This window comes from Loxodonta africana, chromosome 23 (assembly GCF_030014295.1).
Source record: "Loxodonta africana isolate mLoxAfr1 chromosome 23, mLoxAfr1.hap2, whole genome shotgun sequence".
NCBI classification, from domain to species: domain Eukaryota; kingdom Metazoa; phylum Chordata; class Mammalia; order Proboscidea; family Elephantidae; genus Loxodonta; species Loxodonta africana.
The window spans coordinates 56,779,564-56,792,082 of NC_087364.1; the positions used below are offsets into that span (position 1 = coordinate 56,779,564).

The 12,519-nt window shown below is 40.8% G+C and overlaps 1 protein-coding gene across 1 annotated transcript in view; it reads left to right on the top strand.

The window, feature by feature from the left end:
* The window catches only part of KCNMB2 (potassium calcium-activated channel subfamily M regulatory beta subunit 2), a 41,934-nt gene that overhangs the window by 14,063 nt on the left and 15,352 nt on the right, over positions 1 to 12,519 (top strand). The window contains exons 2-3 of the mRNA XM_023555491.2: positions 7,527 to 7,697; positions 10,573 to 10,768. Of these exons, the coding sequence (XP_023411259.1) occupies positions 7,527 to 7,697; positions 10,573 to 10,768 (367 nt within the window). The remainder of the gene's footprint in view (positions 1 to 7,526; positions 7,698 to 10,572; positions 10,769 to 12,519) is intronic.

A 12,519-nucleotide genomic window follows, 5' to 3' on the forward strand; every position in this document is an offset into this window, starting at 1 on the left:
ACTGAATTTGGGCTAGCAATTGGCAGTTTTATAGGCCATCTTCATGCCTATAAATCATAAAAAAGCCCTGGGTAAATTCGTCTACCACCAATTTGCTGAATGCAAATTTCAAGGAATGGAAAATACAATAAGAGCCAATGTATCTGAAACCAATTTACCAAAGGATCAATTTGCCATTCAACCAATTTAATGCAGGTATCAAATTTAGCTATTTACCAATGTCTTTGTATGATAATTTTATCTCTACATAGTTCTATGGTAACCCACATTGAATAGGTTAGCAGGGACCAAAAGGGTTGTGGGAAGCAAAGGGATGAGATTCAGGACTTCCAGACTCTCCTCTCTCTCTTTGCCCCTCTGTCTTTCCCTTTCTGGGTCCCGGACCCCCTCTCTCCCTAGTCTCTCTGTCTCCCAGCTCCTGCTTCCCTCACCCTCCTGCTTTCTCTGTCCTTTAGTCTCCTCTCTGCCTTTGGGGTTTCCCCCTCTCTAGGTGCAGCAAAAGGAGCCTTGATGGTGCAGTAGTTTAGTGCTCAACTACTAACCGAAAGGTTAGCTGTTTGAACCCACCAGCCACTCCAGGGGAGAAAGATGCAGCAGTCTGCTCCCATAAAGATTACAGCCTCAGAAGCCCTATGGGACAGTTCTACTCTGTCCTATGGACAATAGGTCTGGCTTTTGATTTTTGGAGGAGCAGCCGGCCAGGCTGTGCATTGTGCTGATTCTTCTCGCCAAGTTTTCCCCTGAGGAGGATTCCACCATTCTTACCCAGACCCTTCCAGTTGCAATAACAAAACCAGGGCATTTGTAAAAAATAATGACATAAGGACAAAATAATAACTGTTCAAATAAAACTTCACAGAAACCTTCAAAAAGCTGTTAAAATTTTCCATTCAAAATGAATTACTATAACCTTTATGAATGGTTAAAAGAAACAAAATTTGGTAAATTGATGAAGTTGACACATGTATCAAAGTAGTTATACTATGAAATTTGCCACAAAAAATGCTAATGATGCTAAAATGTTGTCAATATAGAGAATACTGTAAAAAGGATTTGAAAAAAAATCAGTACAAACTGAAAGACTCCCATATGAAATGCTAATTTTTTTATACCTATTAGAATATATTTACACATATAATCAAGAAAGATATATCCATGAATATATTCATAAGAATGTATTTATAAAGAGACTAAGCATCCCTAGGAAACAGCTTTTAAAAAAAAAAAAATTAAGCAGACTTTCAAATACTACTAAGAAGGATATATTCATAAGAAGAATATATTTTGTGTTTGAATGTATTTTTATAATATAGTCTTAAAATATTCATAAGAAGAATGTAGTCATATTAATTTGCTATATTTAAACACTGACCCTTAAAATAAGTTTTTGCTAAATCTGTAAATGTGACCAATTGGGTATTCATTTAGTGAACTGATCCTTCAATAAGTTGGCTTTTGGTGAATTAGCCCTTCAGTAACTGAGCCTTTGGCAAATTGGCCCTCAGGATATTGGCTTGCTTCTGTTTTGCACACCTCTGTAATCGGCCTCATTGCAGTGTATCGTAATGAGTGGTATCTCACCCGGCTCCCAGGGTACACCAACTGTTATTCACTTTCTATCTCCAGAACTTAGCACAGTGTGTTTCATCTGTGTTGTTGTTGTTGAGTCAGCTCTGACTCATGGCCACCTTGTGTATAATAGTATAATATAATACATGGCCCAGTTTGGTACCATCTTCATGATCGTTGGTATGTTTGAGTCCGTTGTTGTGCTACTGTGTCAATCCATCTCATGAAGGTTTCTCTCATTTTTGCTGACCCTCTACTTAACAAACCGTGAGAGCAATTGATCTTTTCTGATAACATACCCAAAGTAAGTGAGTCAAAGCCTCATTATCTTCACTTCTAAGGAGCGTTGTGGTTGTATTTCTTCTAAGACGGATTTGTTTGTTCTTCTGGGCCTCCACGGAATAGTCAGTGGAATGTATCAATTGTTCTTCTGCCGTCCTTTTCATTGTTCAACTTTCACATGCATATAAGGCAATTGAAAAGACCATGGCTTAGGTCAGGAGCACCTTATTCATCAAAGCAACATCTTTGCTTTATTGAATACTTAAAAATATTGACTAAATGAATGAACAGATAAAATAATAAATGACCTTTACTCTGCCTTAACCTGAATTCTTTTCTCCCTATAGGCTAGACACCAAGGGAATCTGAATTTAAATTGCTGAAGGCCAAAGAGAAAAGCTTTCTTTACTCTGTCTTTACCCTTTTTATCTATGCTCGTATGTACATTCCCTCATAAATTATTTATGAATTATAGGATGAAGTCTAGTATCAAACTTTAAAAAAAAACTGTTCAAATCTGGAGTTTGGAGTAAAATTGTATTGTGTTACCTAGTGCTTGAAGAAAAAAAAAAAAAGGATGCTTGATTGGGCAATTGAAAATCTTTTGTTACCCAAGATATTTATCATAAAGGCTTTTGTTAGATTTGGATGTGCTCTGTAGATTTACTAATAACTCCCATTGCCCAAAAACAGAATGCTTATATTTACTATTTTGGTATTGTCAAGATGCATAAATGCTGGCTTGTATCCAACATACCATTAAGCCAAGACTGCCTCAATAGATCTATAACATGCTGCTTTGTGAAGACACGCCAAAGCCAGATCTGCTTCAAACGCACATATCCAAACCTCTGCTCTACATTTACTGTTGAACATCCCACATACCTGAAATTCAGTTTGTGAACACTAGACCCATTCTTCCTCCTGAGCTCTCTACTTCAGCAAATTGACTGGCCTTTTGCCCTCAATTCTACCCCCACTTCAGGTAGATACATAGAAAACAAACACAAAGAGCCAAAGGCAGATCCAATATTAGCTCTGTTAATGACGATAAGTAACTTCCAAAGTATAAGTCTTCCTGGTAAAGTATAAGACTTTCTAGTTTAAAGAATGATATTTAGGACTGAGGCCCAAAATGTAGCATCCTGCTGCTTTCCCCTAACATTACAAACAACTGACATGGGAACGGACCACTCACCTAACCCACTCGGTCTCAGGGACTGTGAACACTCTCTTCCCCAACTGGGGCTTACAACCTGGAGACTGGAAGGCCAAGGCACGCCATGCCTGAACAAAGACAAGAGAATGCAAAATAAGAAAGAAATAAAGAAAAAAGACAGCTATGCCACACATAAGCAATAACCTTCAAACTTACCCAAAAGATAAAACTGGCTCCCTGCATGTCAGGCCCTGGCCTAGCTCACCAATCAGATTAGTCACTCCTCCACCTGACCTCAGGACAATATGTGTGTGGGGAGAGAGTCCATAAACGCAAAATCAGCCTTTTGCCCCTTGGTGGGGACAGCAAAGTCCCCCTTTGGAACCCAGAAGAGTAGGGAAAATAAGGATCCCTCCCCTACCACTCTTCAGCATTGCCCCAGTTATCCAAACTAAGTACTTGGGCATAAGTCTAAACTTTGCTATCTTTCTCACTTCTTCATCATCTCCTATATTCTATCAATCACCAAAGCCTGAAGTTTTCTCTTCTAGATATATCTCCATACATCCTTTTCTTTATATCCACCCTACCTCCATTCTAGATCTAGCTTGCATCACACTTCACCAACACTTGGAAGCACCTCCTAATTCTTCTCTCTGATTTAAGTCATGTCCTGTTTCTATTCTAATCTCCACACTGCAGCCAGAGTGATCATTCTGAAACTCAATTCTGATCATGTCACCCCTCTGACAGCTTCCCATTAACTACAGGATCAAGACCTAGCTCTTCAGAATGACTTACAAAACTCTTCATGACCTACCTACATTTCCAAACTTGTCTGTCCCCAATTCCCACATCCCACACTCATCCCAGTAATATTAACATACTGGTCGTTTCTGACGCCCACCACACAGTAGCCTGTCTCCATCCTTTTGTTCATGTGATTTCTTCTGCTTGAAATACCCTTGATGCCTTGTCTCACTTGGTTAACTTGACTCAACTTTGCAGGCTCTGTTTAAGGCATTCCTCCAGGAAGACTTCTCTAACCTCAATTCTCGCTCCCTGCCCTGCTCTCTTTAAGCTGGGGAAATTTTCCCTCCTTTGTGCTCTCATAAACACTGCAACAGTTCTGTCATTAAATTTACTACCCCGTATTGACATTTATTTTTATGCCTGTCTTTCTATTGACAGAAGCCATATCCCGAGTGACTAGAGGTCACCAGCACTCAAGTTTGTGGACCTAAACTGAACTCTCTGCTCTTCCAAATTGTTCATTTACTCCTTTATTTATCCATTCATTCAATAATCACTTATTGATGACTTCCCTGAGTATTTTCCACCCCATTCAACCCACTTTTATTTTGCTGGGTAATATCCTGCGTACAAGCCAATCATTTTCCCCCTTCTCTACACATTCTAGAGCCTATGAAGAACATTTATTAACCATTTTCAAATTGTGATTTGTTTTGAAATTACATATTTGAATCATTTTTATATGCTCCCTGTTCTGGTGGCATAACCGACTAATTACACTGCATCTCTTTTATGGGTAAAGACTGACATAAGTGATGCAGTGTGATAGCCTAATATTCCAGAACTGTGAAGCTATTGCTCCCTTCTTGCTGGCTTGCAAATGCAGAAGATGCAAAACTCAATGGCAGCCATCAGAGTTAAATACATTTTGATAAATAATAACATTAAAGTCACATCAGATTATGATTTTACAGCAGGTCTTTGAAGCCACTCAGACTCAGCCTGTCTCTTCCTGCTTCAGTAGTCTTCCTGCCCACTGGCTTTAGCTGCTAACAGGCACCGATTCTTTTTGTTCAAGTTCATAAAGGGTCAAGTTTAAAGAGCTTTGATGTGAATCCTGTAATTTCCAAAGGAAATCTCAGAAAAAAAACAGGGAAACTTGGAGGGTGATTTGTTGTCAGCCTGTGGAAGTAAGAAAGCAGGCCAGGCCAGCTAGTCCAGGGGCATTGGGGTTGGAAACTGAAGAATAATGAAAGATATGAGCTCTCAGACATCCTAACAATGAATATAAAGACAGCCAAGAGTGAGCAGAGAGCCACAGGACTTAGGAGAGTGGTGGGGAAAGCTAGGAAGGGTGACCATGAAAAAAAGGAGGAACAAAGGTCTCTACTTAACAATGACTAGCCTATTGCAATAGGTCTACTCCCCAAGGGAAGGGTAAGATTTGTATAAACTACCCTATGAAGAGAACTATAATAAACTAATCCATTAATTTTTGCATTTTTATAACTAGATGAATAAATGTTCTATCCTAAGGAGGCCTGGTGGCACAATGGTTAAGCACTTGGCTGCTAACCAAAAGGTCTGTGGTTCAAACCCACCAGTTGCTCCTCAGGAGAAAACACCTAGTAATCTGCTCCCATAAAGGTGTCAGCCTAGGAAACCCTATGGGGCAGTTCTACTCTGTCCTATAAGGTCTCTATGAGTCAGAATTGATCGACTCAAAAGCACACAGCAACAACAATAACAACAACCCCAAGACATTTTGGATATATATTTAGTATGTACATGCTCTCACACACATCTACAGGAACTCAAAATATTTAACCACCAATCAGAAGGGACGTCAGCCATAAACACAATAAGGTCATCCTGGCATGCATAGTTAAATACAACCCCTGAACATACATACAACTGTACAAACAACAGGCACTTCTTCTCTCTCCATCTAAGTTCCACATGGGATTCTACTCCGGTTTCTTCCCCTTAGTAAAGTAGCATTATCCTAGGACAATTCCAACAGCCTTTTAAGGCTATTGTCGAACAAACAAGGGTGACCAGTAATAAAAATTTAGAAGAGAAATCTAAACTTATTCTTACGCACATTGGCTTTTGCCTAGAGCTTAAACATCTTAAGTTTCTTTATTTTCAGCATTCTAATGGTCCTTCTCTCTGTTCCCAGGCCCTAACTACTAAGGAGGTCCAAAGCTCCCTTCTCAAAATACAATCTGAGCTTCTCTGATCACGGTCACTTGCCTTGCTGAATTTCCTGAGTATTGCCTTCCTACCCACATTCCTCACACCAAGCATTCAGCACCTCAGCCATTTTCTCATTTCTCCTCTGCCTTCCTCTTTCAGATTTTGTTTCAAATCCACTTCTCCACTCCCAGGCTTCATGCACTTTGCATTCTCTTGCCGTTCAGTCATTTAGAAAACGCTTTTGGAGAATAGTAGCAATTTTAGAATGTTCTAGTGTTCACATCATTGAACTGTAACGCCCTATCCCATGTTGAAAAGAGGATACCAAAACCCGTTGCCATCAAGTCTAGTCAGAGTAGAACTGCCCTGTAGAATTTTCAAGGCTGTAAATCTTTATGGAAGCAGACTGCCACATATTTCTCCCATGGAGTGCCTGGTGGATTCGAACCGCTGACTAAACCACTGCACTACCAGGACTCCTTTGAAAAGAGTATAAACCAAAAAAAACAAACCTATTGCCATCAAGTCGATTCTGACTCATAGTGATCCTATAGAACAGAGTAGAACTGCCCTATAGGGTTTCCAAGGAGCAACTAGTGGATTCGAACTGACGACATTTCAGTTAGCAGCACAGCTCTTAACCACTTGAAAAGAGAATAAGGAACACTTATTACTCACTTATCTCATGCCAGTCATTCTCCTGGGTGACTTACATGCCATCTCATGTAATTACTACAGCGCAGTAAAACAAACATTTCCATTTTTAGAAAACTAGGGATCAGAAAGGCTAAGGAACTTGGCCGTGATCACATAGCTAATAAGCAATGAAATCAAGGTTTGAGCTCAGGAGGCAATTTGGCCATGATCATGTACTCCATCATGACGTGCTTTTTGATCCTTCAAATCTTTTTTAAAAAACTAACAAAACTATCCAAAGTTCTGGGGCCTGGCCTTGATTTGATGGATGCATATCTAAATTCATTCGAGTGTTGACACATAATAAAGGAATCTCAAGTCACCACTCTGCAACTTCCCATGTTTATAAATCTCAAGCCCACAGAGCCCTAAGCAGTTCTAAGCTTGAGAAAAATATTAACCTAAATGACTCCTCTCTATTATTGCTGAGGGGGAAATTAGGTATTAAGTTGATAGATTCCTAATGTATGTTACTATTTATTTATTTATAGAAAGATCAATACTGATCACCTGGGGATAAATGGCAAAGGTAATAAGCCCAAAGCATTCTTTTGGAGGTTGAGGAAAACTGCTTTCTTTCTTGAAAATTGGGGAAAAGAAAAAAGACAACTTAATGGTTAGACCTGAGTCCCGAACTAAAGGAGGGCTTGGTTTTGCTTAAGTTTGGTGAGCATGTGTGTGTGTGTGTGTGTGCGCGCGTGTGTGGGAGGCAGTGATCATGCGTGGCTCACCAGGATCCGGTTGTGGTTTGGAAGGCTCCTCCAGACCTCTATGCTCCTCAGAAGGCATGGGCAGGGCTAACCCACTCTCGAGGGGCATGCTGATTAACGGCGAACTCCATGTAAGACTGTATTATTTTCAACCTCAGAAATATTTACCAAAAAATCAAGGACCACGACCTCCTGGACAAAAGGAAAACAGTCACAGCACTGAAAGCAGGAGAGGACCGGGCCATTCTCCTGGGACTGGCCATGATGGTGTGCTCCATCATGATGTACTTTCTGCTGGGAATCACGGTCCTTCGCTCATACATGCAGAGGTAATGCCACAGGGTGGTTGGACACTATTGTTTGTCTCCCCTTCTTCCTCCTCTGCCATCACTTAGTCAACCTTGAGCTTCTCTTCCTCACCTTCTTTCCTAATAAGAACTTAGGACAGTGCCTGGAACACAATAATTTTTCAATATTGTTACCTACTACTAAGGATAAAAATAGCTCGATGTATAAACTGCCTACTATGTGACAGGAACTTCTTAACATTTCTTTCTTACGACTACTCTATAAAAGTACTAATATACTCATTATGAACATGTCAAAGCTGAGGCTCAAGAGAGTTAAATAATTTTCCCATGTCACACAGCTCTAGAATGTGCCAGAGCTAAAATTCAAGTCCACGATCAACTAAATTCCAATGCCCTTATTCTTGCCATTTCACGTGTTCTGTCCGTCCTCCACCATCATTCCTTTTCCACTACATCCACATGGCCACCACCCTACACATCAGTGGTTCTCAACAGCACATTAGAACTCCCTAAGGACATAAAAAAATGCTGATGCCCAGGCCCTACCATCACCCTAGAAGGGTGGTTCAAATGGTTAACACACTTGACTGCTAACCAAAAGGTTAGAAGTTCAAGTCCACCCAGAGGCACCTCAGAAGAAAAGTCTGATGACCTACTTTCAAAACATCAGGCACTGAAAACCCTAGGGAGCACAGTTCTACTGTGACACACACATCGGGTCACACGAGTTAGAATCAACCCAACTGGCAAATGGTTACAACTGGGCAGAACACAATCACCAGTAGCTTTTAAAGTTCTCCAGGCGATTCTAATGTGTTACCAAGGCTGAGAAACACTGCTATGTGTCAGCATAGAAGAACAGATTTTGAACCCTTTTCATTTAATGTTAGCTGACTGTTGTCCATAAAGTAGACACAGCAAGCACAGGAGAGCCTAGCACTGGTGTAACTAAAGGGAAAATGTCTCACAGTGGTTCAGCTGCTTAAAGCAACAAGATGCTTCCAAATGAAAACTTGAGGTTTCAATTTGAAAGGAAATCAAACTAGTCTGTGGCATTCATTTCTCCATGTAAATTAATACTTTCATTTTAGAAGCAAATCTAGCTGAAATACAGTAATTTGCTAAAATTAAGGCATCATTTTTCACATTTGTGGCTGCTCTGCTCTGTTTCTCTGATGGCCCTCAGCTGTGCTTGTTCTCAGGCAAAGCATCGATGCCTCAGGCCCTAAGTGTTCCCTGATTCCGAATCCACTTCCAGGTCCTCACATTTGCTTAGAACCTCATAGTATAAGCAAAATCTTACCCTCCCTGTCCTAGGAGGATAGAATTTGCCACACCACAGGGGGTCAGGTCCCTCCAACATCCCCCATGCAGGAGGGGGCCTCGTCAACGCATGTCCAGCAGAAGGAAGCAATCTACCTCTGCAAAGAAAACATGTTTTCCAATCACTATGGTAACCAGCTCATACCCAGAAGCAAAATAGTGATTGCTGGTGTCCCTTCCTAATTACAAATGTTACCCTTGATCATAAAATCTTAAGTATTTTAGAATGAAAAGCTGCCTAGTGGGCAGCTGGAGATTTTTTTATACCTTTCTAAAAAAAAAAAAAAGAGGAAACCCCAGTGGCATAGTGGTTAAGTGCTACGGCTGCTAACCAAAATGTCAGTGGTTCAAATCTACCAGCTGCCGTTTGGAAATTCTATGGGGCAGTTCTACTCTGTCTTATAGGGTCGCTGTGAGTCAGAATCAACTCGATGGCAGCGGGTTTGGTTTGGTTTTGGTTTAGCTGAGAGGTCTCAGGGCATTGATATTAACCATTACTCTTCATAGAAGTGTTTCTTTTCCATTGTGCTCAGAGGGAGGCAGCACAGAACATTGGAATGAGCCTGGCCTTTGAGAAACACAAGACTGTGTGGAATCGCAATTTCCATCACTTACTAGCTGTGTGTCCTTGGGTATATTACTTGATTTCTCTGAACTTCAGTTCCCATACCTGTTGCTATCATCTAAAAAAGAAAATAATACCCTACTTATAGGGTTGTTGGAGCCCTGGTGCCGCAGTGGTTAAGAGCTCGACTGCTAACCAAAAGGTCAGCAGTTCGAATCCACCACCCACTCCTTGGAAATTCTTTCAGGCAGTTCTACTGCGTCCTATAGGGTCACTATGAGTTAGAATCGACTTGATGCCAACAGGTTTAGTTTTGGTTTTATAGGGTTGTTGGAAGGTATTGTACGTAAAACACCAGAGTGAAGAGGTATCCAGCAGGTAATTGCTCTTGGTATAACCAAAGGGTTGAGTTATTTTTATTTTCCTCCCTTATTAGAAAGATCTTGAGGAAATATACCTCTTTCCATCTCTCAAGTTGAACCTCAAACCCTTCCATCCCTTTGCCATCTTCCCTTCCTGTCTCCCTTTCACCTTCACTGCCTACAAACTGGGCTGGGGTGGGGACTGGGATAAGGGGAGTACAAAGCAGAACGTTGCAGAAATGAAGACGGAGGCACAGTACGGAGTTGCTTCCAGTATAGAAATACAGGATGAGTCAAGGTCATGGTTTTAAAAATTACCTTACGTTTTCCAATGAACTCAATAAGGGGGAAAAAAGTATCTAAATTAAACCAGGCATTGGAGAATATTACAGTATAGCCAATGGAAGCCCCTGAAAAAGTTCTCAGGTGCCAGGCAAAGTTTGTCTGTGTCTATTCTGTAGTTCGCCTGAAGCTGCTCTAAAAAGGCAAAAACTATACACAGAGCCAAATAGCTATGAATTGTGTTAGAGATTTGGAAAAGACTCCTCAAGGAAAGAAGCTGAAAAATCAACCCCTCTGACTACACCTTCCTTGCCGTTACCTTACGGAGCCTGTGTTTCCTCTCCCACCCCTCTTTCTGTAGTGCGTGGACCGAAGAGTCTCAGTGCACCTTGCTGAATGCATCCATCACGGAAACGTTTAATTGCTCCTTCAGCTGTGGTCCAGACTGCTGGAAACTCTCTCAGTACCCCTGCCTCCAGGTATATGTGAACCTGACTTCTTCTGGGGAAAAGTTCCTTCTCTACCACACCGAAGAGACAATGAAAATCAATCAGAAGGTAGGAACTTGGCCCACGCTGCATTTTGCTCACCACGCAGAGCTCCCAGCCCTGACTCATCTCTCTCTTAAGTCCCCTTTGCCAGCCTGTCAATGAGAGATACCACCAGGAAGCAGTCTCTGCCTCACCCATTCACAGAACTAGCTATTTGATTCTTGCCTGGAAGACATTTATTTTCTGTGCAAGCTGTGAACAAAACATTCCCCCATTTTGTGATAGTGCAGGTTTAGCCTTTATTTCCATTTAGAAGGATAATATTCTATCCGTGCTTATACACACATAAACTGAGTCTTTCAAAACAAATGCACACTCAGTCTGAGTTGCACAAGCCAAAAGCCAGCAACCTCCCTGGAAACCAGGTGTGCGTTACATACCTGAGAGCCATGGTGAAAAACAGTATTTTCCTTTTCACTGGCTCAGTCACTTAGTTCTGTGACCTTGATGAGGAAGCTTAACCTCTCTGAGCTTCAGCTCCTTTTTCTGATAAAAGGACATAGCAATAGCTTTCTTACAAGGTCACGGTGAGGATTAGAGTATGTGGAGTGCTGAGCCTAGTGCTTTTACCCAAAAATTCATTTATATTCAGATTATATAGAGTCCCTCACCCCTTCCACATCCATCTCCCTCCCTGTGTTAAAAAATTGACTATAATATAAGCTGTTCCTTGGGGAGTTTTAAGATGGCAATAGACAATAGAATGCTGAGAAGAAAGATGCTCCTAGAAGAAATAGAGTGGAATGAATGGCCACTCAAAGGCGTCTGTAGCTTTCTAATCTTAGATAAGAACCCCCTTGTAAGTTTTCTTCTGTCTCCCACTATTTTTATATGCCTGTGCGGGTGTGCCTTTATATATGTCATGCCCATAAAAAACCCGTTGCTATCGAGTTGATTCCAACTCATAGCGACCCTGTAAGACAGGGTAGAACTGCCGCATGGGATTTCCAAGGAGTGGCTGGTGGATTCGAACTGCTGACCTTTTGTTTAGCAGTCAAATTTTTAACCACTGCAACACCTTGAATTTTCCACGCCTGATATATTGAAGTCCACATGGTGGATGCTCAACAACTATGTACTGTATTAGACTTGTACATAAAATGTGCATATATAAGGCCTGGGGTGACTAGTAACGTGCCAACAGAACCAACTTGCTATTATTAGTTTTAAGTTAAATGTACTGAGTTTGGATTTATGGTAGCAATATAGATGGCCAGAGTACTCTCACATGTCAAAACAACCTGATGCCACCCTCCAATAGGACAAATGGCTCTTATTATCAGGCTACAACCCTCATGAACTCTAATCCTTCTACTAAAAACTTTCCATTGCAAATGTCAGCATTTAAATAATATAGCTTATATTTATTTGAAAAATACAGTATCTTAGACAGAAGTTTGATACGAGAACACAGGGAGTGAGTCGGCTTTGTTTCCGTATGGACACAAGGTAAGGAAATCCACCCTGTGTTTTGTTGCAATAACTTAAAAAGAATTCTTGCAAATATCTCTGAGGATTCAACATAATGAATATTTCAGAGAATGTTGTTTAAAAATGTCTGCTTGATTTTCTTTCATCTGTGGTAGCCACAAACAATTCCAGCCCTAACTTTGTTCTGCAAATACATAAAGCCTCGCTCTCTCACAAAACACTTGTTTTTCAAGATCTTCCCTCAAGTCAGATTTTTAAATCAAAGCTGACCTGTAATGACAAATGCCTATAAAACTCTCAAGTATCCATGGAATTGGAAATTGGCC